General features: G+C 44.5%; 1 protein-coding gene across 2 annotated transcripts in view; it reads right to left on the reverse strand.

Moving 5' to 3' along the window:
- Positions 1 to 24,798, reverse strand: part of LOC137334310 (MAP kinase-activated protein kinase 2-like) — a 101,387-nt gene that overhangs the window by 15,403 nt on the left and 61,186 nt on the right. For both annotated transcript variants that reach the window (XM_067998998.1, XM_067998999.1), the window contains 4 exons: positions 19,280 to 19,419; positions 14,794 to 14,858; positions 12,706 to 12,785; positions 5,480 to 5,606 (listed from right to left, as the gene is read on the reverse strand). In XM_067998998.1, the coding sequence (XP_067855099.1) occupies positions 5,480 to 5,606; positions 12,706 to 12,785; positions 14,794 to 14,858; positions 19,280 to 19,419 (412 nt within the window). The remainder of the gene's footprint in view (positions 1 to 5,479; positions 5,607 to 12,705; positions 12,786 to 14,793; positions 14,859 to 19,279; positions 19,420 to 24,798) is intronic.

Below are 24,798 nucleotides of genomic sequence, written 5' to 3' on the forward strand. Positions count from 1 at the left end.
GTAAAATTAAAGTCGGGGGAAAACTTTCCAGTGGCTGGAGTCATACCTGGCACAAAGGAAGATAGTAGTGGTTGTTGGAGGCCAATCATCTCAGTCGCAGGACATCACTGCAGGAGTTCCTCAGGGCAGTGTCCTAGGCCCAACCATCTTCAGCTGCTTCATCAATGACCTTCCCTCCATCATAAGGTCAGAAATGGGGGTGTTCGCTGATGATTGCACAGTGTTCAGTTCTATATGCAACCCCTCAGATAATGAACTGTCTGAGGAACTGTCCCTCTAGATTGGAAAATTGCACGTCACTCCACTTTTTAAGAAAGGAGAGAGAGGGAAACCGGGGAATTATAGACCAGTTAGCCTAACATCTGTTGTGGGGAAAATGCTGGAGTCTATAATTAAGGATAGGGTGACTGAACACCTCGAGAATTTTCAGTTGATCAGAGAGAGTCAGCATGGATTTGTGAAAGGTAGGTCGTGCCTGACAAACCTGATTGAATTTTTTGAAGGGATGACTAAAGTAGTGGACAGGGGAATGTCAATGGATGTTATTTATATGGACTTCCAGAAGGCATTTGATGAGGTCCCACATAAGAGGCTGTTAGCTAAAATAGAAGCCCATGGAATCGAGGGAAAAGTACGGACTTGGTTAGGAAGTTGGCTGAGCGAAAGGCGACAGAGAGTAGGGATAATGGGTAGGTACTCACATTGGCAGGATGTGACTAGTGGAGTCCCGCAGGGACCTGTCTTGGGGCCTCAATTATTCACAATATTTATTAATGACTTAGATGAAGGCATAGAAAGTCTCATGTCTAAGTTTGCCGATGACACAAAGATTGGTGGCATTGTAAGCAGTGTAGATGAAAACATAAAATTACAAAGGGATATTGATAGATTAGGTGAATGGGCAAAACTGTGGCAAATGGAATTTAATGCAGACAAATGTGAGGTCATCCATCTTGGATCAAAAAAGGATAGAACAGGGTTCTTTCTAAATGGCAAAAAGTTAAAAACAGTGGATGTCCAAAGGGACTTAAGGGTTCAGGTACATAGATTATTGAAGTGTCATGAACAGGTGCAGAAAATAATCAATAAGGCTAATGGAATGCTGGCCTTTATATCTAGAGGACTAGAGCACAAGGTGGCAGAAGTTATGCTGCAGCTATACAAAACCCTGGTTAGACCGCACCTGGAGTACTGCGAGCAGTTCTGGGCACCGCAACTTCAGAAAGACATATTGGCCTTGGAGGGAGTGCAGCGTAGGTTTACTGGAATGATGCCCGGACTTCAAGGGTTAAGTTACGAGGAGAGATTACACAAATTGGGGTTGCATTCTCTAGAGTTTCAAAGGTTAAGGGGTGATCTGATCGAAGTTTATAAGATATTAAGGGGAACAGATAGGGTGGATAGAGAGAAACTATTTCCGCTGGTTGGGGATTTTAGGAGTAGGGGGCACAGTCTAAAAATTAGAGCCAGACCTTTCAGGAGCGAGATTAGAAAACATTTTTGCACAGAGGTTTGGAACTCTCTTCCGCAAACGGCAATTGATACTAGCTCAATTACTAAATTTAAACCTGAGATAGATAGCTTTTTGGCAACCAAAGGTATTAAGGGATATGGGCCAAAGGCGGGTATATGGAGTTAGATCACAGGTCAGCCATGATCTTATCAAATGGCGGAGCAGGCACGAGGGGCTGAATGGCCTACTCCTGTTCCTATGTTCCTATGAAGTAGTCCGAGCCCGCATGCAGCAAGACCTGGTCAACATCCAGGCTTGGGCTGATAAGTGGCAAGTAACATTTGCGCCAGACAAGTGCCAGGCAATAACCATCTTCAACAAGAGAGTGTCTAACCACCTCCCTTGACATTCGACAGCATTACCATCGCCGAATCCCCCACCATCAACATTGACCAGAAACTTAACTGGACCAGCCACATAAATACTGTGGCTATAAGAGCAGGTCAGAGGCTGGGTATTCTGCGGTGAGTGACTCACCTCCCGACTCCCCAAAGCCTTTCCACCATCTACAAGGCACAAGTCAGGAGTATGATGGAATACTCTCCACTTGCCTGGATGAGTGCAGCTCCAACAACACTCAAGAAGCTCGACACCATCCAAGACAAAGCAGCCCACTTGATTGGCACCCCATCCACCACCTTAAACATTCACTCCCTTCACCACCGGCACACTGTAGCTGCAGTGTGTACCATCTACAAGATGTACTACAGCAGCTCGCCAAGGCTTCTTCGACAGTATCTCCCAAACCCACAAACTCTACCGCCTAGAAAGACAAGGGCAGCAGGTGCATGGAAACACCACCACCTGCATGTTCCCCTCCAAGTCACACACAATCCCGACTTGGAAATATATCGCCGTTCCTTCATAGTCGCTGGGTCAAAATCCTGGAACTCCCTACCTAACAGCACTGTGGGAGAACCTTCACCACATGGACTGCAGTGGTTTAAGAAGACGGCTCACCACCACCTTCTCAAGGGCAATTAGGGATGGGCAATAAATGCTGCCTTTGCCAGCGACGCCCACATCCCGAGAATGAATTAAAAAAAAAACAGAACTCACAACATGTAATGGTGTTATATCTGTGTGGAGAGTGTGTATCAAGGTAGTCAGGAGTTATATATATGTGATGCAGCATGCATGGTTATATTCACAGGATGAATCATAAACATAGCATACAAGGGGAGCAAGCTGGAGACTTTGATGACAACATCATTGAGAAATTGGCCATTTGTACCATATTGAATTCCTTTGGGGAGGGATGAAAATATCACTATGAACAATCTTTCGTTGAACTCAGAAGTGTGCTCGGCCCCACTCGGTTTCTTGTCTTCATCGCTGAGCCAGGTGAGGTAATCATAAGAGATGATGTGCTCTTTGCTGTTGATACCCCCACCTGCAGAGAGGCTAACTCCTCATTTGAAAGATAAGTCAGCTCTGTATATCTACAGAGATAGACAGATCTGGACATTGGTGGACAAACGTCATGTTAGAGTCAACATCTAGAAGACCAAGTGACTAACTCTACCAAGGACTGGACCACGATGTGCCTATCTCTACTCTAAGAGTATTGAGCTATCATTCAGTTCCCTGGTTGGTAATTACTTCTATTTGGGGAAAACAGGTGGAGACAATGGCTCGAAAAGCTGGTCACAAAGTGGGAATGAAAAATTCCAGGCATCTCAGGGGTCTTCCCCAATCCAGCACTTGATGGGACCATGGGTCTGAGAATCAAAGAAAGAACAAACTTGCATTTATAGTGCCTTTTGCGACCTCAGGATGTCCCAATGTGCTTTACAGGCAATGAAGTACTTTTGAATTGTAGTCTCTGTTGCAATGTAGGAAAAAGAACTATGACATTGTAGCTGGGTGACAGGTTTGTTGAGTCGTTCCTTACTTGTCATCAGCAAACTCAGTGCTCTACAAGACAGATATCCGTGGTTGTAGGTTATCGCTCTGATTGTCAGAGAAAATAGATCTTTGAAATTCCACCAGTTCTCCGTCATTTCCAGGAATTTCCTGGCTGCCTTGAGAGGGATGGAAAATGGTGGCTGGGGTGGAGGGGAAGTCTCCAGGGGAGTTCCCACTCCTCAAGGACTTGGCATTGCTGCGGAGTAGGGCAAATGGGTGGATGCAAATGGCCTGGACCCCAGAAAAAAAGGTTAATCTAAAATCATTTTTGACAGATCCGCCCCCTTACACAGAGTGCCAGGGAGACCATGGTGCTGGAGTTTGTGGTCGTCATGGGATGGGTGGGCACCAGGGGCGTTCCCCAATTGCCGCTTGTGTCCGCCCATCCCATGTAAATGAGGTGCCCCCCTGCTGACCTGCAAAATCCGGTTGGTGCAATACTGACATAACCACTGGGATCACAACCCAAGCAATTTTAGAGCCAACATCTTTTGTTCATGGATTCCAACAGTCCAAAGCCACTCAGATGAATAAACATGACGAGGATGGCATAAGGCAGCCTGTACAGTATCAGACATGGTCAGGTTATTAGTCCTCTGCAAGACTCGAGACCAAATCATTGCCATGTGAGCTACTTACACTTTAGGCCAGACTCCATGCTTACATAAGCTGCACAAGAGCTGGCACAGGTCCACGTGGATGTTCTGCATCGTCCCAAAGCACTTTTCACACAGTGCCAGCTCCATGCTCCGCCTCCTATCTGTGGAACTCTCACTCGGTGCTTGAGCTCTGCCGCATTAGCAGAGTTAATTGTCACTCACCGAAGCCAATGTGTGACTTCCACAGTTCTGTCAAGAAAGAGAGCTGCGGAGCGGAGGGTCAGATGGAAAGTCACTCCTGCACACCTAACATCTGATGATAGGGTGAGCATGGCACTGGCAGAGGGAGTGAGGAATCTCTCTACTTACTTGGCTGAGGAAGAGTAGTTATTTAACTGCAGAAATCAGTTTTAAAAATGACTTGGAGAAATGGGTGAAATTTTCTGAGGCCCCGTGCAGGGCCTTGCCTGCAGAGGGAGGCTTATTGGAAAATTACACCCTCAGTTTTCTGCTAAGCTGCTCACTTCATGTGACGCCCAGGGAATGGTGCAGGGCCTCATAAAATGTTGCCTCCTGAATGACTTCTTTATTAGATGGACAAATGCATTTACTGATTAGAGAAACAAAAGGTTAATGCCTACAGCTCCTCCTCAGGCTGGCAGGACCCTTCACTCCCTGGCTGGGATTTCCTGCTCCTGGCTTGCCGCATCACGAGTTTCCACCCATTAAAGTGGACGGTGGAAAATTGCGGGACGGCAAGTGTAGAAATGGAGAATTCTTTCCAGCTACCATTGTGGAATCTCAAATGCTCGGAATCCTACCTGTATCCTCACTGTGCTGAAATCAGCCATGATCTTATTGAATGGCGGAGCAGGCTCGAGGGGCCGATTGGCCTACTCCTGCTCCTATTTCTTATGTTCTTATGCAAGACTCATCGCATCCTCTTCTCTAACTCACTCTTTCCCAAGACCTCAAAAGTGGGGAACTCCTACTTCCTTCGGTCTTCCCTTTCTTGTATAATCTTCAGGCTTTTAAAACCCAAGTGTGGCATCTAATTCCCAATTTATTTATTTATCTATCTATCATTCTTTGGGATGTGGGTGTTGTTGGCTAGGCCAGCATTTACTGTCCCTCCCTAGTTGCTCTTTTAGAAGGTGGCGGTGCACCTTCTTGAACCACTGTAGTCTATGTGGTGAAGGTACTCCCACAATGTTGTTAGGTAGGGAGTTCTAGGATTTTATCTGGCTTTTTATTTCACTCTTTCCCACCTTGGTGGTGCCCTGCACTGCGGGTCCTGACCCTTCAGCTTAGTTTCTCAATTAATTAAAAATAGTCAGCGGTCGAGCATCAAACACAGTTGCTGAATGGTTCTCATGTTTCCCGGTTACTTGACCTTGCTGTCAACCTCGACAGATATTCGCATTAGAGAAAGTATGAAAAGAACTCTCTTGGCACTCACCGACATAGTACGGTGTGTAGCAGGGCGTTGCTAGAGAGTTGTGGAGCGTTGTTTCTTTAGCAAACCCGAAATCCGTGAGCTTGAGAACTGCGTTCGAATCTTTCGATGTATACAACAGATTTTCCGGCTGCAAAATTCAAATGAATGTAAAGAATGTCAGGGAGTTTCCTCGTTAAAAAATAAGTAAATAGCAGAATAGGACATGGCCCAGAGTCCCCTTTGATTTGCATCACCCCCAACACATGCCGTTCGATTGTTGAGCCATTAAATGAATGATGGACATGGAGAAAGGAATAACCTGCATTTATGTAGTGTCTCATCTCACCTTTCAAACATCCCAAAGCACTTCACAAACAGTGAATTACTTTAAAGTACAGTGCAAACATAGCAGACGAAATTTGCACACAGCAACATCCTGCAAATAGCCATCAATGGCCGAATGACTTAGCTAACCCGTTGTGGGTATTTGTTGAGGGCAGGGTGTTGGCCAGGACAGTGGAAGAACTCCCTACAATTCTCGAAATAGCATCATAGGATCTTTAACATCCACCTGAACAGGCAGTCGGGGCCTCATTTTAACACCTCATCAGCAGGACAGCACCTCCAACAGTGCACCCACCTCTTTCATTACTACACTGGAGCGTCAGCCCAATTTATAAACTCGACCTGAAGTGGGGCTTCAACCCACGACCTCCTGACCCAGATGAGATTGAAGCCTTGTCAACGGGAATATTCGGAGGACTAAACATTCAAGAAATAAAAAGTACCATGATAGTCATCTAGGGCAAAGTACTGAACCCAACAGATAATTTTTAATGTCAGGCCATCACTGGGAATGAAGCTGTCCTTCACTCTGTTCTGAGGATGCTGCGGGGGTCTCAGGTGCAGCGATGAAATCAAGAGAGCAAATAATGAAAGATTTATTTATTATTTCCACTAGTCAGTGAATTGGGGCATAAATTAGTATTTGGAGCATAGAGTTCAGAAGGATTATTTTTAAAAACTCAACAGGATGATTAGAATATGGAACTCTTTACACAAATAACTATCAAAGCCAAGCCAATCATAGGATTTAAGGGAGAATTAGTCGAACACTCCAGTGTAGTAATGAGGGACTGCTGCACTATTGGAGGTGCTGTCCTGCGGATGAGACGTTAAAAATTAGGCCCCATCTGCCTGATCGGGCGGATGTTAAAGATCTTATTGTCCGGCTCAAAGAAGAGCATGGCGTTCTCCCACTGTCCTGGTCTACAATCCTCCCTCACCCAACACCACCAAAACAGGTTGGCAGTTGGCGTCAGACATGTTCTTTGCTTTGGTCTATCCCTTTGTTTTCCTCCCACGGTCTCTTTACTCTTGTCTGTCTCCTCACTTTCCTACCTTTGTGCTCTGTCTCTGTCTCCTCACTTTCTTTCTATTGTATCTCTCCACTCTGGTCTATCTCCTCACTTTCTTTTTATTGTATCTCTCCACTCTGGTCTATCTCCTCACTTTCTTTCTAATGTATCTCTCCACTCTGGTCTATCTCCTCACTTTCTTTTTATTGTATCTCTCCACTCTGGTCTATCTCCTCACTTTCTTTCTATTGTATCTCTCCACTCTGGTCTATCTCCTCACTTTCTTTCTATTGTATCTCTCCACTCTGGTCTATCTCCTCACTTTCTTTCTATTGTATCTCTCCACTCTGGTCTATCTCCTCACTTTCTTTTTATTGTATCTCTCCACTCTGGTCTATCTCCTCACTTTCTTTTTATTGTATCTCTCCACTCTGGTCTATCTCCTCACTTTCTTTCTATTGTATCTCTCCACTCTGGTCTATCTCCTCACTTTCTTTTTATTGTATCTCTCCACTCTGGTCTATCTCCTCACTTTCTTTCTAATGTATCTCTCCACTCTGGTCTATCTCCTCACTTTCTTTTTATTGTATCTCTCCACTCTGGTCTATCTCCTCACTTTCTTTTTATTGTATCTCTCCACTCTGGTCTATCTCCTCACTTTCTTTCTAATGTATCTCTCCACTCTGGTCTATCTCCTCACTTTCTTTTTATTGTATCTCTCCACTCTGGTCTATCTCCTCACTTTCTTTTTATTGTATCTCTCCACTCTGGTCTATCTCCTCACTTTCTTTCTATTGTATCTCTCCACTCTGGTCTATCTCCTCACTTTCTTTTTATTGTATCTCTCCACTCTGGTCTATCTCCTCACTTTCTTTCTATTGTATCTCTCCACTCTGGTCTATCTCCTCACTTTCTTTCTATTGTATCTCTCCACTCTGGTCTATCTCCTCACTTTCTTTCTAATGTATCTCTCCACTCTGGTCTATCTCCTCACTTTCTTTCTATTGTATCTCTCCACTCTGGTCTATCTCCTCACTTTCTTTCTAATGTATCTCTCCACTCTGGTCTATCTCCTCACTTTCTTTCTATTGTATCTCTCCACTCTGGTCTATCTCCTCACTTTCTTTCTAATGTATCTCTCCACTCTGGTCTATCTCCTCACTTTCTTTCTATTGTATCTCTCCACTCTGGTCTATCTCCTCACTTTCTTTCTAATGTATCTCTCCACTCTGGTCTATCTCCTCACTTTCTTTCTATTGTATCTCTCCACTCTGGTCTATCTCCTCACTTTCTTTCTAATGTATCTCTCCACTCTGGTCTATCTCCTCACTTTCTTTCTAATGTATCTCTCCACTCTAGTCTATCTCCTCACTTTCTTTCTATTGTATCTCTCCACTCTGGTCTATCTCCTCACTTTCTTTCTATTGTATCTCTCCACTCTAGTCTATCTCCTCACTTTCTTTCTATTGTATCTCTCCACTCTGGTCTATCTCCTCACTTTCTTTCTAATGTATCTCTCCACTCTGGTCTATCTCCTCACTTTCTTTCTAATGTATCTCTCCACTCTAGTCTATCTCCTCACTTTCTTTCTATTGTATCTCTCCACTCTGGTCTATCTCCTCACTTTCTTTCTATTGTATCTCTCCACTCTGGTCTATCTCCTCACTTTCTTTTTATTGTATCTCTCCACTCTAGTCTATCTCCTCACTTTCTTTCTAATGTATCTCTCCACTCTGGTCTATCTCCTCACTTTCTTTCTAATGTATCTCTCCACTCTGGTCTATCTCCTCACTTTCTTTCTATTGTATCTCTCCACTCTGGTCTATCTCCTCACTTTCTTTCTAATGTATCTCTCCACTCTAGTCTATCTCCTCACTTTCTTTCTATTGTATCTCTCCACTCTGGTCTATCTCCTCACTTTCTTTCTATTGTATCTCTCCACTCTGGTCTATCTCCTCACTTTCTTTCTAATGTATCTCTCCACTCTGGTCTATCTCTCCACTTTCTTTCTATTGTATCTCTCCACTCTGGTCTATCTCCTCACTTTCTTTCTATTGTATCTCTCCACTCTGGTCTATCTCCTCACTTTCTTTCTATTGTATCTCTCCACTCTGGTCTATCTCTCCACTTTCTTTCTATTGTATCTCTCCACTCTGGTCTATCTCCTCACTTTCTTTCTAATGTATCTCTCCACTCTGGTCTATCTCCTCACTTTCTTTCTAATGTATCTCTCCACTCTGGTCTATCTCCTCACTTTCTTTCTATTGTATCTCTCCACTCTGGTCTATCTCTCCACTTTCTTTCTATTGTATCTCTCCACTCTGGTCTATCTCCTCACTTTCTTTCTAATGTATCTCTCCACTCTGGTCTATCTCCTCACTTTCTTTCTAATGTATCTCTCCACTCTGGTCTATCTCCTCACTTTCTTTCTATTGTATCTCTCCACTCTGGTCTATCTCCTCACTTTCTTTCTAATGTATCTCTCCACTCTGGTCTATCTCCTCACTTTCTTTTTATTGTATCTCTCCACTCTGGTCTATCTCCTCACTTTCTTTTTATTGTATCTCTCCACTCTGGTCTATCTCCTCACTTTCTTTCTAATGTATCTCTCCACTCTGGTCTATCTCCTCACTTTCTTTTTATTGTATCTCTCCACTCTGGTCTATCTCCTCACTTTCTTTCTATTGTATCTCTCCACTCTGGTCTATCTCCTCACTTTCTTTTTATTGTATCTCTCCACTCTGGTCTATCTCCTCACTTTCTTTCTATTGTATCTCTCCACTCTGGTCTATCTCCTCACTTTCTTTCTAATGTATCTCTCCACTCTGGTCTATCTCCTCACTTTCTTTCTAATGTATCTCTCCACTCTGGTCTATCTCCTCACTTTCTTTCTAATGTATCTCTCCACTCTGGTCTATCTCCTCACTTTCTTTTTATTGTATCTCTCCACTCTGGTCTATCTCCTCACTTTCTTTCTAATGTATCTCTCCACTCTGGTCTATCTCCTCACTTTCTTTCTAATGTATCTCTCCACTCTGGTCTATCTCCTCACTTTCTTTTTATTGTATCTCTCCACTCTGGTCTATCTCCTCACTTTCTTTCTATTGTATCTCTCCACTCTGGTCTATCTCCTCACTTTCTTTTTATTGTATCTCTCCACTCTGGTCTATCTCCTCACTTTCTTTCTATTGTATCTCTCCACTCTGGTCTATCTCCTCACTTTCTTTCTATTGTATCTCTCCACTCTGGTCTATCTCCTCACTTTCTTTCTAATGTATCTCTCCACTCTGGTCTATCTCCTCACTTTCTTTCTAATGTATCTCTCCACTCTGGTCTATCTCCTCACTTTCTTTCTAATGTATCTCTCCACTCTGGTCTATCTCCTCACTTTCTTTTTATTGTATCTCTCCACTCTGGTCTATCTCCTCACTTTCTTTCTAATGTATCTCTCCACTCTGGTCTATCTCCTCACTTTCTTTCTAATGTATCTCTCCACTCTGGTCTATCTCCTCACTTTCTTTTTATTGTATCTCTCCACTCTGGTCTATCTCCTCACTTTCTTTCTATTGTATCTCTCCACTCTGGTCTATCTCCTCACTTTCTTTTTATTGTATCTCTCCACTCTGGTCTATCTCCTCACTTTCTTTCTATTGTATCTCTCCACTCTGGTCTATCTCCTCACTTTCTTTCTATTGTATCTCTCCACTCTGGTCTATCTCCTCACTTTCTTTCTAATGTATCTCTCCACTCTGGTCTATCTCCTCACTTTCTTTTTATTGTATCTCTCCACTCTGGTCTATCTCCTCACTTTCTTTCTAATGTATCTCTCCACTCTGGTCTATCTCCTCACTTTCTTTCTATTGTATCTCTCCACTCTGGTCTATCTCCTCACTTTCTTTTTATTGTATCTCTCCACTCTGGTCTATCTCCTCACTTTCTTTCTAATGTATCTCTCCACTCTGGTCTATCTCCTCACTTTCTTTCTATTGTATCTCTCCACTCTGGTCTATCTCCTCACTTTCTTTCTAATGTATCTCTCCACTCTGGTCTATCTCCTCACTTTCTTTCTATTGTATCTCTCCACTCTGGTCTATCTCCTCACTTTCTTTCTAATGTATCTCTCCACTCTGGTCTATCTCCTCACTTTCTTTCTAATGTATCTCTCCACTCTGGTCTATCTCCTCACTTTCTTTCTATTGTATCTCTCCACTCTGGTCTATCTCCTCACTTTCTTTCTAATGTATCTCTCCACTCTGGTCTATCTCCTCACTTTCTTTTTATTGTATCTCTCCACTCTGGTCTATCTCCTCACTTTCTTTCTATTGTATCTCTCCACTCTGGTCTATCTCCTCACTTTCTTTCTAATGTATCTCTCCACTCTGGTCTATCTCCTCACTTTCTTTCTAATGTATCTCTCCACTCTGGTCTATCTCCTCACTTTCTTTCTATTGTATCTCTCCACTCTGGTCTATCTCCTCACTTTCTTTTTATTGTATCTCTCCACTCTGGTCTATCTCCTCACTTTCTTTCTATTGTATCTCTCCACTCTGGTCTATCTCCTCACTTTCTTTCTAATGTATCTCTCCACTCTGGTCTATCTCCTCACTTTCTTTCTATTGTATCTCTCCACTCTGGTCTATCTCCTCACTTTCTTTCTAATGTATCTCTCCACTCTGGTCTATCTCCTCACTTTCTTTCTAATGTATCTCTCCACTCTGGTCTATCTCCTCACTTTCTTTCTATTGTATCTCTCCACTCTGGTCTATCTCCTCACTTTCTTTCTATTGTATCTCTCCACTCTGGTCTATCTCCTCACTTTCTTTCTATTGTATCTCTCCACTCTGGTCTATCTCCTCACTTTCTTTCTATTGTATCTCTCCACTCTGGTCTATCTCCTCACTTTCTTTCTATTGTATCTCTCCACTCTGGTCTATCTCCTCACTTTCTTTTTATTGTATCTCTCCACTCTGGTCTATCTCCTCACTTTCTTTCTAATGTATCTCTCCACTCTGGTCTATCTCCTCACTTTCTTTCTAATGTATCTCTCCACTCTGGTCTATCTCCTCACTTTCTTTTTATTGTATCTCTCCACTCTGGTCTATCTCCTCACTTTCTTTCTAATGTATCTCTCCACTCTGGTCTATCTCCTCACTTTCTTTCTAATGTATCTCTCCACTCTGGTCTATCTCCTCACTTTCTTTCTAATGTATCTCTCCACTCTGGTCTATCTCCTCACTTTCTTTCTAATGTATCTCTCCACTCTGGTCTATCTCCTCACTTTCTTTCTAATGTATCTCTCCACTCTGGTCTATCTCCTCACTTTCTTTTTATTGTATCTCTCCACTCTGGTCTATCTCCTCACTTTCTTTCTAATGTATCTCTCCACTCTGGTCTATCTCCTCACTTTCTTTTTATTGTATCTCTCCACTCTGGTCTATCTCCTCACTTTCTTTCTAATGTATCTCTCCACTCTGGTCTATCTCCTCACTTTCTTTCTAATGTATCTCTCCACTCTGGTCTATCTCTCCACTTTCTTTCTAATGTATCTCTCCACTCTGGTCTATCTCCTCACTTTCTTTTTATTGTATCTCTCCACTCTGGTCTATCTCTCCACTTTCTTTCTAATGTATCTCTCCACTCTGGTCTATCTCCTCACTTTCTTTTTATTGTATCTCTCCACTCTGGTCTATCTCTCCACTTTCTTTCTAATGTATCTCTCCACTCTAGTCTATCTCCTCATCTTTCTCCCAATTTCTACTTTGTTGATTAGCTAAAAAGGGTTGGTGATAAAACACATGAATCATTTGATGGTAAGGGACATGTGCCTTAGACCAGCATTATGTTCACTAACAGTAGCCACTCAAGACACAGAGAAGATGCAGGTCTTACCTTGACATCTCTGTGAGCAAAGTTCATTGCATGTAGGTATTGAATAGCACTTCCTATGTCCCTCATTATTTCTGAGGCTTCTGTAAATTACACAAAGGGAAGCAATAGAGGGATCACTGAAGAGTGACCATTTTTATATAATATTCCAGAGACCATCAATATACAGCATGGCAGGTTTCAAGTAAACTGCTATTTAACAACAGTGACGGTTATCCAGGGTGCAGGGGCCTCACAGGTTAGACTACAGAACCTGAAGTGACATAGAATTTGCACACAGATTTATTTTGTCATGCACAAGTGTCAGCACCACACACTCCCAAGCCAAGTGCAGCACATATTAGATTAAGAGTAAAGCTCGCTCTACACATTCCAACAATCCACCTCAGTCCCAAACTCAGAACAGTGTTCCTACTGCACCCAGAATGACAATTTGCTATTTCCACACCAGCCATCCTGTAGCCTCTCTGAGTGAGACTGACAACTAGTGCTGAACTACAGGCAGCTTTGTGCTGTGCGCCCTTGCCTGTTAGGATTGAGATGTCCCAAACTCATTGCACATAGGACCGTTCAAGCAGCAGAGAGGGGAGAGTTTCACCCTCTCTGTCTGGGCTGGCACTGAACCGAGAGATGACAAGCTCAGAATGCCACCCAATCCCAACATCGTGATTTTATGATGAGTTTGTTCTACTTAATGGAGCTGATCTGACAGATGGAATGAACTGATGGCGGGGATTGGGGGAGGTACTCTGCCTTGCATTTACACTGGACTGCCTCTGAATCAGGCCCAGTCTGAAACCTATCCCAGAGCTGGGTTTTTACTTTATGCTGGGATCAACTTGAAGTATAGAACCTCCTCAATTAGAACTGACAACTACAGGCTGGGCTGAGCAGTGTACAGACTACCAGTGTAATCATTGTCATCATAATTGCTCGTCATTTTGTGCAGTAAGTAGAACAATATATTTATTCGGCAGTCATGTCACCTCAGCGGAAGAAAAAAGCCATTTGGCCCAAGAAACCCAATGGTTCTCCCCCCTCCTCTCCTGACTCCTTGCTGCGATATAGCGCCTTCTAATACCTTTCCCAAAGACTTCTGACTGTCTCATCCTCGTATTCAAATCTCTCCATGGCCTCACCCTCCCTATCTCTGTAACCTCCTCCGGCCCAACAAACCTCCAAAAACTACGTTCCTCCAACTCTGGCCTCTTGTGCATCCCCCACCTCCTTCACCTCACCACTGGCGGCTGTGCCTTCAGCTGTCTAGGCGTTAAGCTCTGGAATTCCCTCCCGTAACCTCTCCACCTCTCTCTCCTCCTTTAAGACTCTGCTTAAAACCTACCTCTTTGACCAACCATTTGATCACCTCTCCTAATGTCTCTTCCTTTGGCTCGGTGTCAATTTTTTGTCTGATTACACACCCGTGAGGCACCTTGGGATGTTTTACTACGTTAAAGGCGCTATATAACTGCAAGAAGTTGTTGTTTTGTTGTTGCAGTCCATCCAAGTGTGAGGGATATCAGAGCTGAGCCAGGTCCTGTCCCTAACCTCACTTTCCAGCAGGGGCCATTGCACAGTGGAGACCCTGACTGATTTTCCCTCTCTCTAGCCCAGAGGTACTGACAACAATTGTAGTGCCCCTCTACTGCTGCTTTAGCTGAGACCAGCTAACTCTAACTTACTTTACTGCTCCAAGACCCTTTGAGTCAAAAGAGTTCAGCCTGGCCCTTCCTAATTTTGAATGTGTGTCTCTGGTATGTTACACCCCTTCACCATAGTGAACAAGATGCCTAGACCTTTGCCACTTAGCTTTCAGTACCTTGAACACAGAGATCTCATTTTAAAACAAGTGCAACTTCCTTAATCTTTCCTGGTAGCTTAAATTCCCGATACCTGGAATCATCTTGGCCACTCGCCTCTGTGAGGGGCAGTAACATCCTTCCTACGATTAGGTGACCAGAACTGCATCCATGGGTTTGACTGACACCATGGTGCAGTATTTCTAAGCGGGTTATGTTCCCTGTTGTTCAGCTGGCAGTGTAGGAAGGTCACAGCTTGTAACGAGGACAGTAAGCAAAGCTGATGACTTACCTCTCTCAGTAAACGCTTGGTCACCTCGATCCTGGATCCTGGTGAACAATTCACCTCCTTCCATACTGTCGGGGAGGGTGGAGAGAAAGACAAAGAGAGAGAGAGAGAGAAAGCACAGGGTAAGTAAAGGCTGGGGCTTGGCTGGAAATTGCCCAGAGGATTTGACCCACAGTATTCTGATATCATTTATAAGTTACAAATTACAGAGTTACAAGCCCCTGAAAAACTCAGGGTACTGAGATAGAGAATGGCATAAAAATACCCTGTCCCATTCATCTATCTTAAGATCATTAACCAGCGACAAATCCATCTCATTTGCATTAAGATTTTATAAAGATAAATTTAGGATCTATTAGATAAAGGAATTATCTATGATACCAAGCAGTACAAACCAGAAGCCCCAGGTTTGATTCCACAGTCTCTACTCAGTAGTAGGGGTTTAGTAATAAGCCTCAACACCCCTGAGCTGGGGAGAGGGAAATATCAGCAACTAGGGTCCCTGCCTCTGGCCGCGATCCATTTACCCTCCTCTCCCTCCCGCCATTGGATGTTGATTGAGGACAGGATTAATTGGTGATGCCCTCCAATGCTGAAGAGCTGTCCAGGTCCCCACATGAAGGATGACCATTTGGGTATGGTGCTCGAGAACTCCTGCACCCATCAAACCACATCCCAACAAGAGTCAGCATTTACGCCGTTTCTCCAGGGTTTCCAGTGGTTTTCCCCCAAAGTTATGGCAGCTGATCAGGCGATGTACTGGAGGATGGGAGAGGAGAAGTATGAAAAGAAAAATAAAGCAACAAATGTTTGTTACAACAGCACAGCTTACATTCCAGCACCATTCTGCATATATAGCACGTTTTATAGTGCCATGTAAAACAGTGCACAGGAAAATGGAACGGTTAGGGGATGCGAAGGGGAGTGTGAAAACTCCTGTAAGCAGTGGATAACAGGGTCTTCAAATTCTTCAGGATAAAGCCCCAAATGTAATTATGAAAATAGTACAATGTGTGTTTAATTATAACCAGTAACAATAATATAGGTCAACAATAGCATCTCTCGCTCTCTCTCACCAGAACCTTCTGGTTTTTGCCTTATATACCCATCTTCACCCTGCCCTTCCCCGGGGAGCAGCCACAACGCCACCTTCCGCAACCCAGTCTCTCGGGATCAGTACACGTAGTTGAAGAGAATGGTCTTTTAGGAGGCTTTTAAAAGTGGGGAGGAGGCAAATCAGAGGGATCGAGGGAGGGAATTCCAGAGGAGAGGAGCATAGTAGCCAAGAAAGCCGCCATTGATGGCGGAGCAAAGGGAGCACCAGGAACAAAGAGTAACTCTATGTTGGATGGGCAGACCATGTGCTTGGGGATATATGGGTGCAACAGATCTTGGAGGCAGAATGAGACAAGATTCTGTAGCGATCAGAAATGAAGGCCGAGCATCTTCAAGTCAATTTATTGGGGAATGGGGAGCCAGTGAAGTTTGGAGAGTGTGGGGGTGATGGGAATGTGGACTCTGTGTGGGTTGGGATGCAGGACACGGAATTGTGAATGGGGGTGGAGGCCAGCTAGGAGAACGTTGGAGAAATGCAGCCTTTAAGTGATAAAGCCATGGACTAAGGGTTTGGCACCAGTGGGGGAAAGGCAGGATATTGAAGATGTAGAAGTAAAGTGTGTTTGGTAAGGAAACAGATGTGGGATGGGAAGATTACCTCTGGGTCAAATAGTACACAGAGGGTTCACACCTCCGAATGTAGCCTGAGCTAGATGTAGTCAAGGCCACAGAAACATAGCTGCTGGTGAAAACCAAAGATCAAAAGATAATTATGGATAAGGAGGGCCATTCGGCCCATCTTCATTCATCCATTCAGAAAAAACCTACATTCTATTGCTGCATCTAATCATTTCTTCAATGATTCAAGGGTTTGCACCTTCACTACTCTATCTGGAAGCCCATTCCATGCGTTGATTGTTAGTTACGTGAACTAGAATTTCCTGATATCAGTTCTAAATTTATCTTTAATTAGTTTAAACCTGTGTCCCCTTATCCTACTTTCGCAATTTAATTTTAAAGTAATATTCCAGATTTACCTTTTCCATACCCAAAACAGTTATATGCCTCTATCTCACCTCTCAGATGTCTCATTTCCAGGCTGGAAAGTCCAAATTTCTCCAGCCTTTCCTTATAACTCAGACCTTTAACACTAGGGTCAGCCTCACAACGCTTCTCTATTTCCGGCAGTTAAATGTCGTCCTTCTCTCTTTGCGCCCAGAAATGGACGCAGTACTCAAGGTGTGGTCTGACCAGAGCAATGTACAGTTTGATCACGACCTCCTGTGACTTGTGTTCTACCGTATTGGCTAGATAGTTCAACATTCTATTGGCTTTGTTAATTGCTGTTCTGTGTTTGTTGGACATGTTGAGCATCAAGACTACTATTAACCCTAGGACTCTCAATTTCATCCTTAGCTATTTCAACACCACTTGTGGAGAATGTCTGTAACCCATTTTTCCTTCCCATGTCCAGTACTTTACACTTGTCCACATTAAATTTCAATCGGCCATTGTTCTGCCCTCTCACGTATTTTGTAAAACTGATACTGTACTCTTTGGTATTCTCTTCAATTTTGACCAATATGCATTGAGTTTCTGAATCCAAGTCATTGATGCAAATTAGAAACTCAACAAGCCCTGGGGAGGGGGGGGGGGGAAATCCAACTCAGTACTTCCCCCACCCCCCCATGAACCTCTGAACAAGTACCCTTTTTTTTAACCCTTGAAACAAGTTATTTTATCCGTTCCCAAATTTTACTTTAAATCTCCAAAGCTGTGAGCTTCATGTGAAACTTTATCAAATGCCAATGGAAGTCTAGGTATACAACGTCAACTTGGGTTGTCAGTCCCTAAAGAAGTCAAGGAGATAGATCAGGCAGGATTTTCCCCTTCTGAAGCCATGATGCTTGAATTTTACCAATCTTAAGCTGGAGAAATTGTGCTTCAATCAGGTGTTAATTTTGGATAAGCAATTGGAATCGATGGAGGAGGCATAAAAGTAAGGCCAAGGGGTGTCTGTGAACATGGAAGATGTCCCTAAGGGGTAGGATATAAATGATAAAGAGGTGGGGACCGAGAATGGAAGTGACCACGTGAGCATGGAAAGAGAAACCACCGACAGTTATCCGCAGAACCAAGAGTCCGCAGTGCCATAGACATGGATTGCAAAGGAGAGACATTGGAGCAGGATGGAGTGATCAATGGTGCCAGAGGCAACAGAGACGCTGAGAAGGATGAACAGAGACAATGTTGTTTGTGACCTGACCACTGCAGTCTTAGTGTTATGGAAAGGAGGGTCTTAAGCGGTAAGTGGGAGGGTAATTGCAAGACAATGCGTTCTCGGACTTTGCATAGAAAGGGATGGTTGGAAATAGGGTAGTGGTTGGAGAGAAGAGAGGGGTTAGGATGTGTTTAATGAGGACACAAAGAAAGGCATGTGACTGGGGTGGGGATCGAGGGTGCAGTGATGAGAGGTTGAAGGAGATGGGTTTGGAGGTTTCCTGCTCTCCAGCATGATCTTGGAGTAGTACGCAGATTTGGCCATGGAAAGAGGGAAACAGTAGAGCTTGAGGTGGTCTAGCCAGATGTGACGGTGAAGAGCTGAGCCAGTTGCTCACAACTTGTTTGGATTTGCAGCCCGCAGGCTTGAGGTCGTGGTTTAATGGTGAAATTTTGTGCTCAACAATATGAGGGTCAAACAATTGAACATTTTTCCATTTTTGGCATCCAGCGTCAACATTAAGCACTCCTACGACAGATGCAGTACAGGATAGATATACAGTAAAGCTCCCTCAAGCATTCCTATGAAAGGTGCAGTATGAGTTACTGGCCACAATGAACTAAACAGGTTGGATTTATCTACGCCCAATTCAATTGCAGGGAGGGAAACTCCTATATGTTTTCAGTTAGTATTTTCAAACATGAATTTTTTGCACCTTTTTTTTCTAATACTGTTGCTTCTCCAGTGTCTCTCCTCTGCAAGTCTTTACATAATGTGGGTAGGAATATCCCCCAGTTCACAGACACATTCTCCCCCCTCCCAGGTCAAGCCGGCCCCCTTCCCCCCTACCCTTTTCTGTTCATGCTGCCACTTTCCTTCTACCCCTAATTTATGCTGGTAATTTCCTCACCTTCGCCCCATCCTCCAGCATCACCCCCACCCTTCCTACAGTGGTTCCCGATTCCACCTCCTGTAGTCGATGTTCCAGGGGATAGAACACGGCAGAATTCCTGACCTCGTGAGAATTCCTGCTGCACTTTCAATGTAATTACTTGTTGTCAACTTCATTTTTTGAAGCAGTTTGTCAGCTTTTGCAATCTTCCAGGTTGGCATGTACGCAATCACTGCTTCTTCATTTACCTTATTTTCTTTCCATCATTTTTATTTCCTGCACTTACAAGCCATGTCCGTTCACCTTGGCTTCTCACTCACCATTCCATCACGATCAGGAGACACCGCTTCCCATGGTGCATGTTCTCATAGATGTTAATTATTCGGACGATGTGGAGGGTGCTGCAGGCCCTCCAGTGCATGTCCACTTCACGTCGTGCCTTTGGGCTGTCGTAGAGAATCTGAAAAGAAAGAGAGAAGCATGGGTATGTTGGGGATAGAGAAGCAGCAGTGGGTTTATGCTCACTCCTAGTGTTACCTCTGTACAATATGGAATTTTTGGAATGATTTAACAGATAAGGCAGATACTGCGTTCAGTTAATCCCCTGATGGTTCAGCCAAGATTTTCCTCTATCTTTAGCTGGGTTTGCGCATGCTTGCTCATCTCCCTGGTTTATGGTTACTAGGTAAATCACTCACTGAACATTCGTCTCAAACTCCATAAACGCAATCTTACATCCTCTTCCTTGTGCCGGGTTGAGATCCGGACTCCTCGCACTGTCTGCGACTCAAACTCATTCCTTCCAGTGCAGTGGAGTGCCAACATATTGGGCTGCACAGGGGTCGTGTGTCTAGTTCACCAGACAGCTCCTGAATTTTGGCGTGGCATGCTGGAGAAGAAAAGGCGAATCTATGTCCAGGTGTTCAAGGCCAACTCACTCGATCGCTCGGCACCGGTTAAAACTGCCACATACCATAGCCCGAGAGCAGAGGTGATGCGTGGAGTACACAGAGCCAAAGCTGCGGTGAAAAAAATTCACAAACCATGCGTTGCACTGTTCTCTGCGTGTATCAGGTTCATTGCTCGACAGCTCACAGCTCACAACAGTGGCCCAATTGTTCCCTGGGATAGACCAGAGAAGGTCATGGTTGCTGTGTAGGCGTTCTTAATTCATCATAAAACTCACTTCTAAAAGCGAGAGGTGAAAAGTTTCAGCATTTTTGCATAAGTAGGAAATGCAAAGACCAATTCCAGCTAAAATGATGTAGTCTTTGCGCTCAAGGAACAAAATGGTCCAGTTGTATTTTCCCAGCAGCACCTGGGATATTTCAGAAGCCGAGGAATGAACGCTGCCAATAACAGGGAAATTGATCCAACTTCGAAAATTAGAAATCTTCTCCAGCTTTCAAAAGACCCGTGGCTTTTAGGAGCAGCTGCAAAGCACACAGCCCATCAGCTCCGAGAACATCAGAGAGCAGATTGGTGAATAGTAAACGATGAGACAAAAAGAAAGTGTCTTAAACTGGCATGATCAGAATTAGAAAAGCAATTTGCAGAAGTTCCCATAGCTATAAATACACAGTGGAATGGGGGCTAGGGAGGGAAAAAAAAATCAGCCAGGGTTCCCACAGCTGATCATTACCCAATGATTCCTTAGGAGAGTGTTGGTCAATGGATATCAGGTGTGGATTAGATTAGGCTCAACAATGATGTCTCCCATAGTGAGTAATAGCCTGCTGACGCTCGCTGTCCACCCTCACGCAAAGAATGGTGACTCAGAGTTAGGCAAGGTACTGCGGGAAAGCCAGTGCCTTGAAGTGTACCCCAGTGAAAGTACATACACAGACCCTCAGCTGCAAAGATTCCAGTCTCTTTGCAATGGATGGTACCAGAAAGAAGTTTTATAAATAGATATTCTTCCCTTTGTTACTATCTTCACTCATCCTTTGCACAAATATTGACACCTACACTCAACAGCCCAGATGGACTGCTCCTTGTGTCAGCTCGGTCAAGTCAGGAGCATATGGGTTTAAGCCCCAACTGAGACTGGAGGACATAAGTTCAGACTATACCGTTGCAACCTTCTCGAGTTCAGTGGCATCAGTTACTCCTGTAAGCAGATCCAATATTCCTTACGTTCCAGAGTTGACTCACACGGCCCAATATTTACTTATACAATAGAGTAATATAGGGGATGAGCCAATGTGCCTCTCCCTCCGACATACAAACAGGGTACTGTGCCTTTCACACATACGTTCACATGTTTCTTCAAACTTTTCAAAGGTGGGCTGAGCAAATACTTTGTACAATGAGATGATATAAATCGTGAAGCTGCTTTATCTCACAGACAGCAAGTAAACAATGAGCAACAGTTATGATAAAACTCACTTAATTCAATCAGTACAACTTGTCTTTGTGAAATAATACAAAAATAAATGAACAGTCTATGCTTCCCATTGTCATGCTTAACTTAAACAAAATAACACCACCCGACACGAACCCCAACTTTATCCAGAGCTCTCCCCGACATCCTATCCCATAAAAGTCCCGTTTGCCCTTTCACCCCAGTTATCGCTGACCTCCACTAGCTCCCTGAGCCACCTTACCTCTGCTAACTCCTGCAGCCCTGGGAATCAGGGGGAAAACTCTCCAGTGGCTGGAGTCATACCTAGCACAAAGGAAGATGGTAGTGGTTGTTGGAGGCCAATCATCTCAGCCCCAGGACATTGCTGCAGGAATTCCTCAGGGCTGTGTCCTAGGCCCAACCATCTTCAGCTGCTTCATCAATGACCTTCCCTCCATCATAAGGTCAGAAATAGGGATGTTCGCTGATGATTGCACAGTGTTCAGTTCCATTCGCAACCCCTCAGATAATGAAGCAGTCCGAGCCCGCACGCAGCAAGACTTGGACAACATCCAGGCTTGGGCTGATAAGTGGCAAGTAACATTCGTGCCAGACAAGTGCCAGGCAATGAACATCTCCAACAAGAGAGAATCTAACCACCTCCCCTTGACATTCAACGGCATTACCATCGCCGAATCCCCCACCATCAACATCCTGGGGGTCACCATTGACCAGAAACTGAACTGGACCAGCCACGTAAATGCTGTGGCTATGAGAGCAGGTCAGAGGCTGGGTATTCTGCGGCAAGTGACTCACCTCCTGACTCCCCAAAGCCTTTCCACCATCTACAAGGCACAAGTCAGGAGTGTGATGGAATACTCTCCACTTGCCTGGATGAGTGCAGCTCCAACAACACTCAAGAAGCTCGACACCATCCAGGACAAAGCAGCCCGCTTGATTGGCACCCCATCCACCACCCTAAACATTCACTCCCTTCACCATGGCGCACAGTGGCTGCAGCGTGTACCATCCACAGGATGCACTGCAGCAACTCGCCAAGGCTTCTTCGACAGCACCTCCCAAACCCGCGACCTCTACCACCTAGAAGGACAAGGGCAGCAGGTACATGGGAACAACACCACCTGCACATTTCCCTCCAAGTCACACACCATCCCGACTTGGAAATATATCGCCATTCCTTCGTCGTTGCTGGGTCAAAATCCTGGAACTCCCTTCCTAACAGCACTGTGGGAGAACCTTCACCACATGGACTGCAGCAGTTCAAGAAGGCGGCTCACCACCACCTTCTCAAGGGCAATTAGGGATGGGCAATAAATGCTGGCCTCGCCAGCGACGCCCACATCCCATGAACGAAATAAAAAAAGCTAGTACCCCAGTGCCCCTCCCTCCCTCCATTTCACCATCAGTGGCAAAGCCTTCAGGCATCACACTCCTGCACACTGGAATTCTCCTAAACCCATCTTCATCTCTCCCCACCTCCAACATTTGCCTCAAAACCTCAACCATTTTTCTGGCCACCCCCCACCCCCCACCCCGACCTTCCTCATACGTGCCAACCATCTGCATTTCCCACCGATAGTCGGGGCTTCTCGGGCTGAGTTTGCTCCTCAGCATTTGCTTCCTGCCCCAGAATGCTCGGCGTGTGCGTGTGAACTTGTGCGTGAACGGACACACAATCACGTGGCTCCCAATCAAAGCATCCAGAGGCAACAGGCGTTTCACTTAGCGTTTACCCCTGTCCAAGAAGCCCAGTGTTTGGGGTTAACATTTGATCTTCCCTTTGCTCAGCCTGGTGGTGCTTTACTTGGTTAGAGTCTGGTTTGATCACCCATTTAGGGCAAATGGTTAGTGTTACTGTTTTTCTACATTTATTGATGGGGCAGCATTTCATTTGGAACATGGAGCTCATTCTGTGAGAAGCATCTTATTTAAAACCGTTTCCTGTGATTATTTGAAACGTTACTTGGGATTTAAGAAAACTCCAGCTACTTATCACTGTTTATGCTCAAGTTTTAATTTCTCGTCCAGATACCGAGGCAAAATTTAATTGAGTAACTTTGCTTCTCAACCCACAACATGACATCACATGTTCAAACCATGGGCTGGGTCCATGCGTCAGTGCTTGATGACAAGAGAGTCATGAGATTTTACTGTCCCTTGTGGCGGGAGGTCACTCCAGAATGCGTTACACACATGCACAAAACATGAACGCATGCGTGGCTGTGCTATCAGGTGACTGCTGCGCTGACTCATATGGCCACTGTCAGAAGAAGTTACACCGAAGAGACAGATCACACAAGTTATACTGCTCAGTAGGGTTGCCAACCCTCCAGGAATTCAAGATCAATCTCCTGGACATTGCCGTGAGCAAATCCGGGAGAAAAATCAGGAGCGTTAAAAAAAGTTCTCTTCATTTTCTTTGAACACTTTTGTTCGTTAGTTATAAAAATATCAGAGATGGGGGCGGGGAAAAAAAAAGGCTGTTTGACCGGGCGGGGAGGTTGGAGGTCATGTGATGAAACCTCCAGTAATACGTCCAACCAGAGTTGGCAACCCTATTGCAGAATGATGTAAAAAGTATTAAGGGGGGATATAGTACAGAGACTGATGCAAAATGTACAATCACACATGCCAACTATCAGCACTGTACAGATGCCAGTTGTCGATATCATCCACGGAGGAGCATCCCAGCCCAGCCCGATCCTATTCTCACTTGCTGTCCGCACATGCAGACTTTCCAGCTGCGGTCACTGGATAGTGATCCAGAGCGGGAAGCTAACTGATTATCCCCCCTCCTTAGCACAGGAACGTTGTGACCAGTTACAGTGTCCCAAAGTGCTTCAGCAGCTGAGATGAGCTAACAAAGAGACCTCTTGTGCATTCCTCACGCCCTTCACCCCACCATTGGCAGCCGTGCCTTCAGCCATCTAGGACCCAAGCTATGGAATTTCCTCCCTAAACTTCTCCACCTCGCTCTCTTCCTTTAAGATGCTCTTTAAAACCTCTCTCTCTGACCAAGCTTTTAATCACCTATCCAAATATCTCCTTTGGCTCGGTGTCAATTTTTTGTTTGATAACGCTCCTATGAAGCGCCTAGGGACGTTTTACTGTGTTAAACGAGCTATATTAATGCAAGTTGTTGTGGCACCTTCCTAGTTTATATAGCTCAGTTACTCACTGGATAAACTGACTGAGCCATCGTGAGCCATATTCCAATTCTTTTTTAAGATGCTTTATTCACTGTAAGGACTCATTAACCATTTGGAGATGAAACCAGTAATGGCCGATCAATAAACAAAAGAACAACTCATTCATTTTGTGGTGTTGAAAAGATTTGTAGAAAGATCTTAGGTTAATGAACAAACCCTGGAACTTCTGCATCTGGTACATACTGGGAGTTATTCGACCAGCTGACACATCTCCGCCACAGGCTGAATTTGTTGATAAATTTACAGGAACTTGCAACATTTTGTA

This window comes from Heptranchias perlo, chromosome 17 (assembly GCF_035084215.1).
Source record: "Heptranchias perlo isolate sHepPer1 chromosome 17, sHepPer1.hap1, whole genome shotgun sequence".
Lineage (NCBI taxonomy): Eukaryota > Metazoa > Chordata > Chondrichthyes > Hexanchiformes > Hexanchidae > Heptranchias > Heptranchias perlo.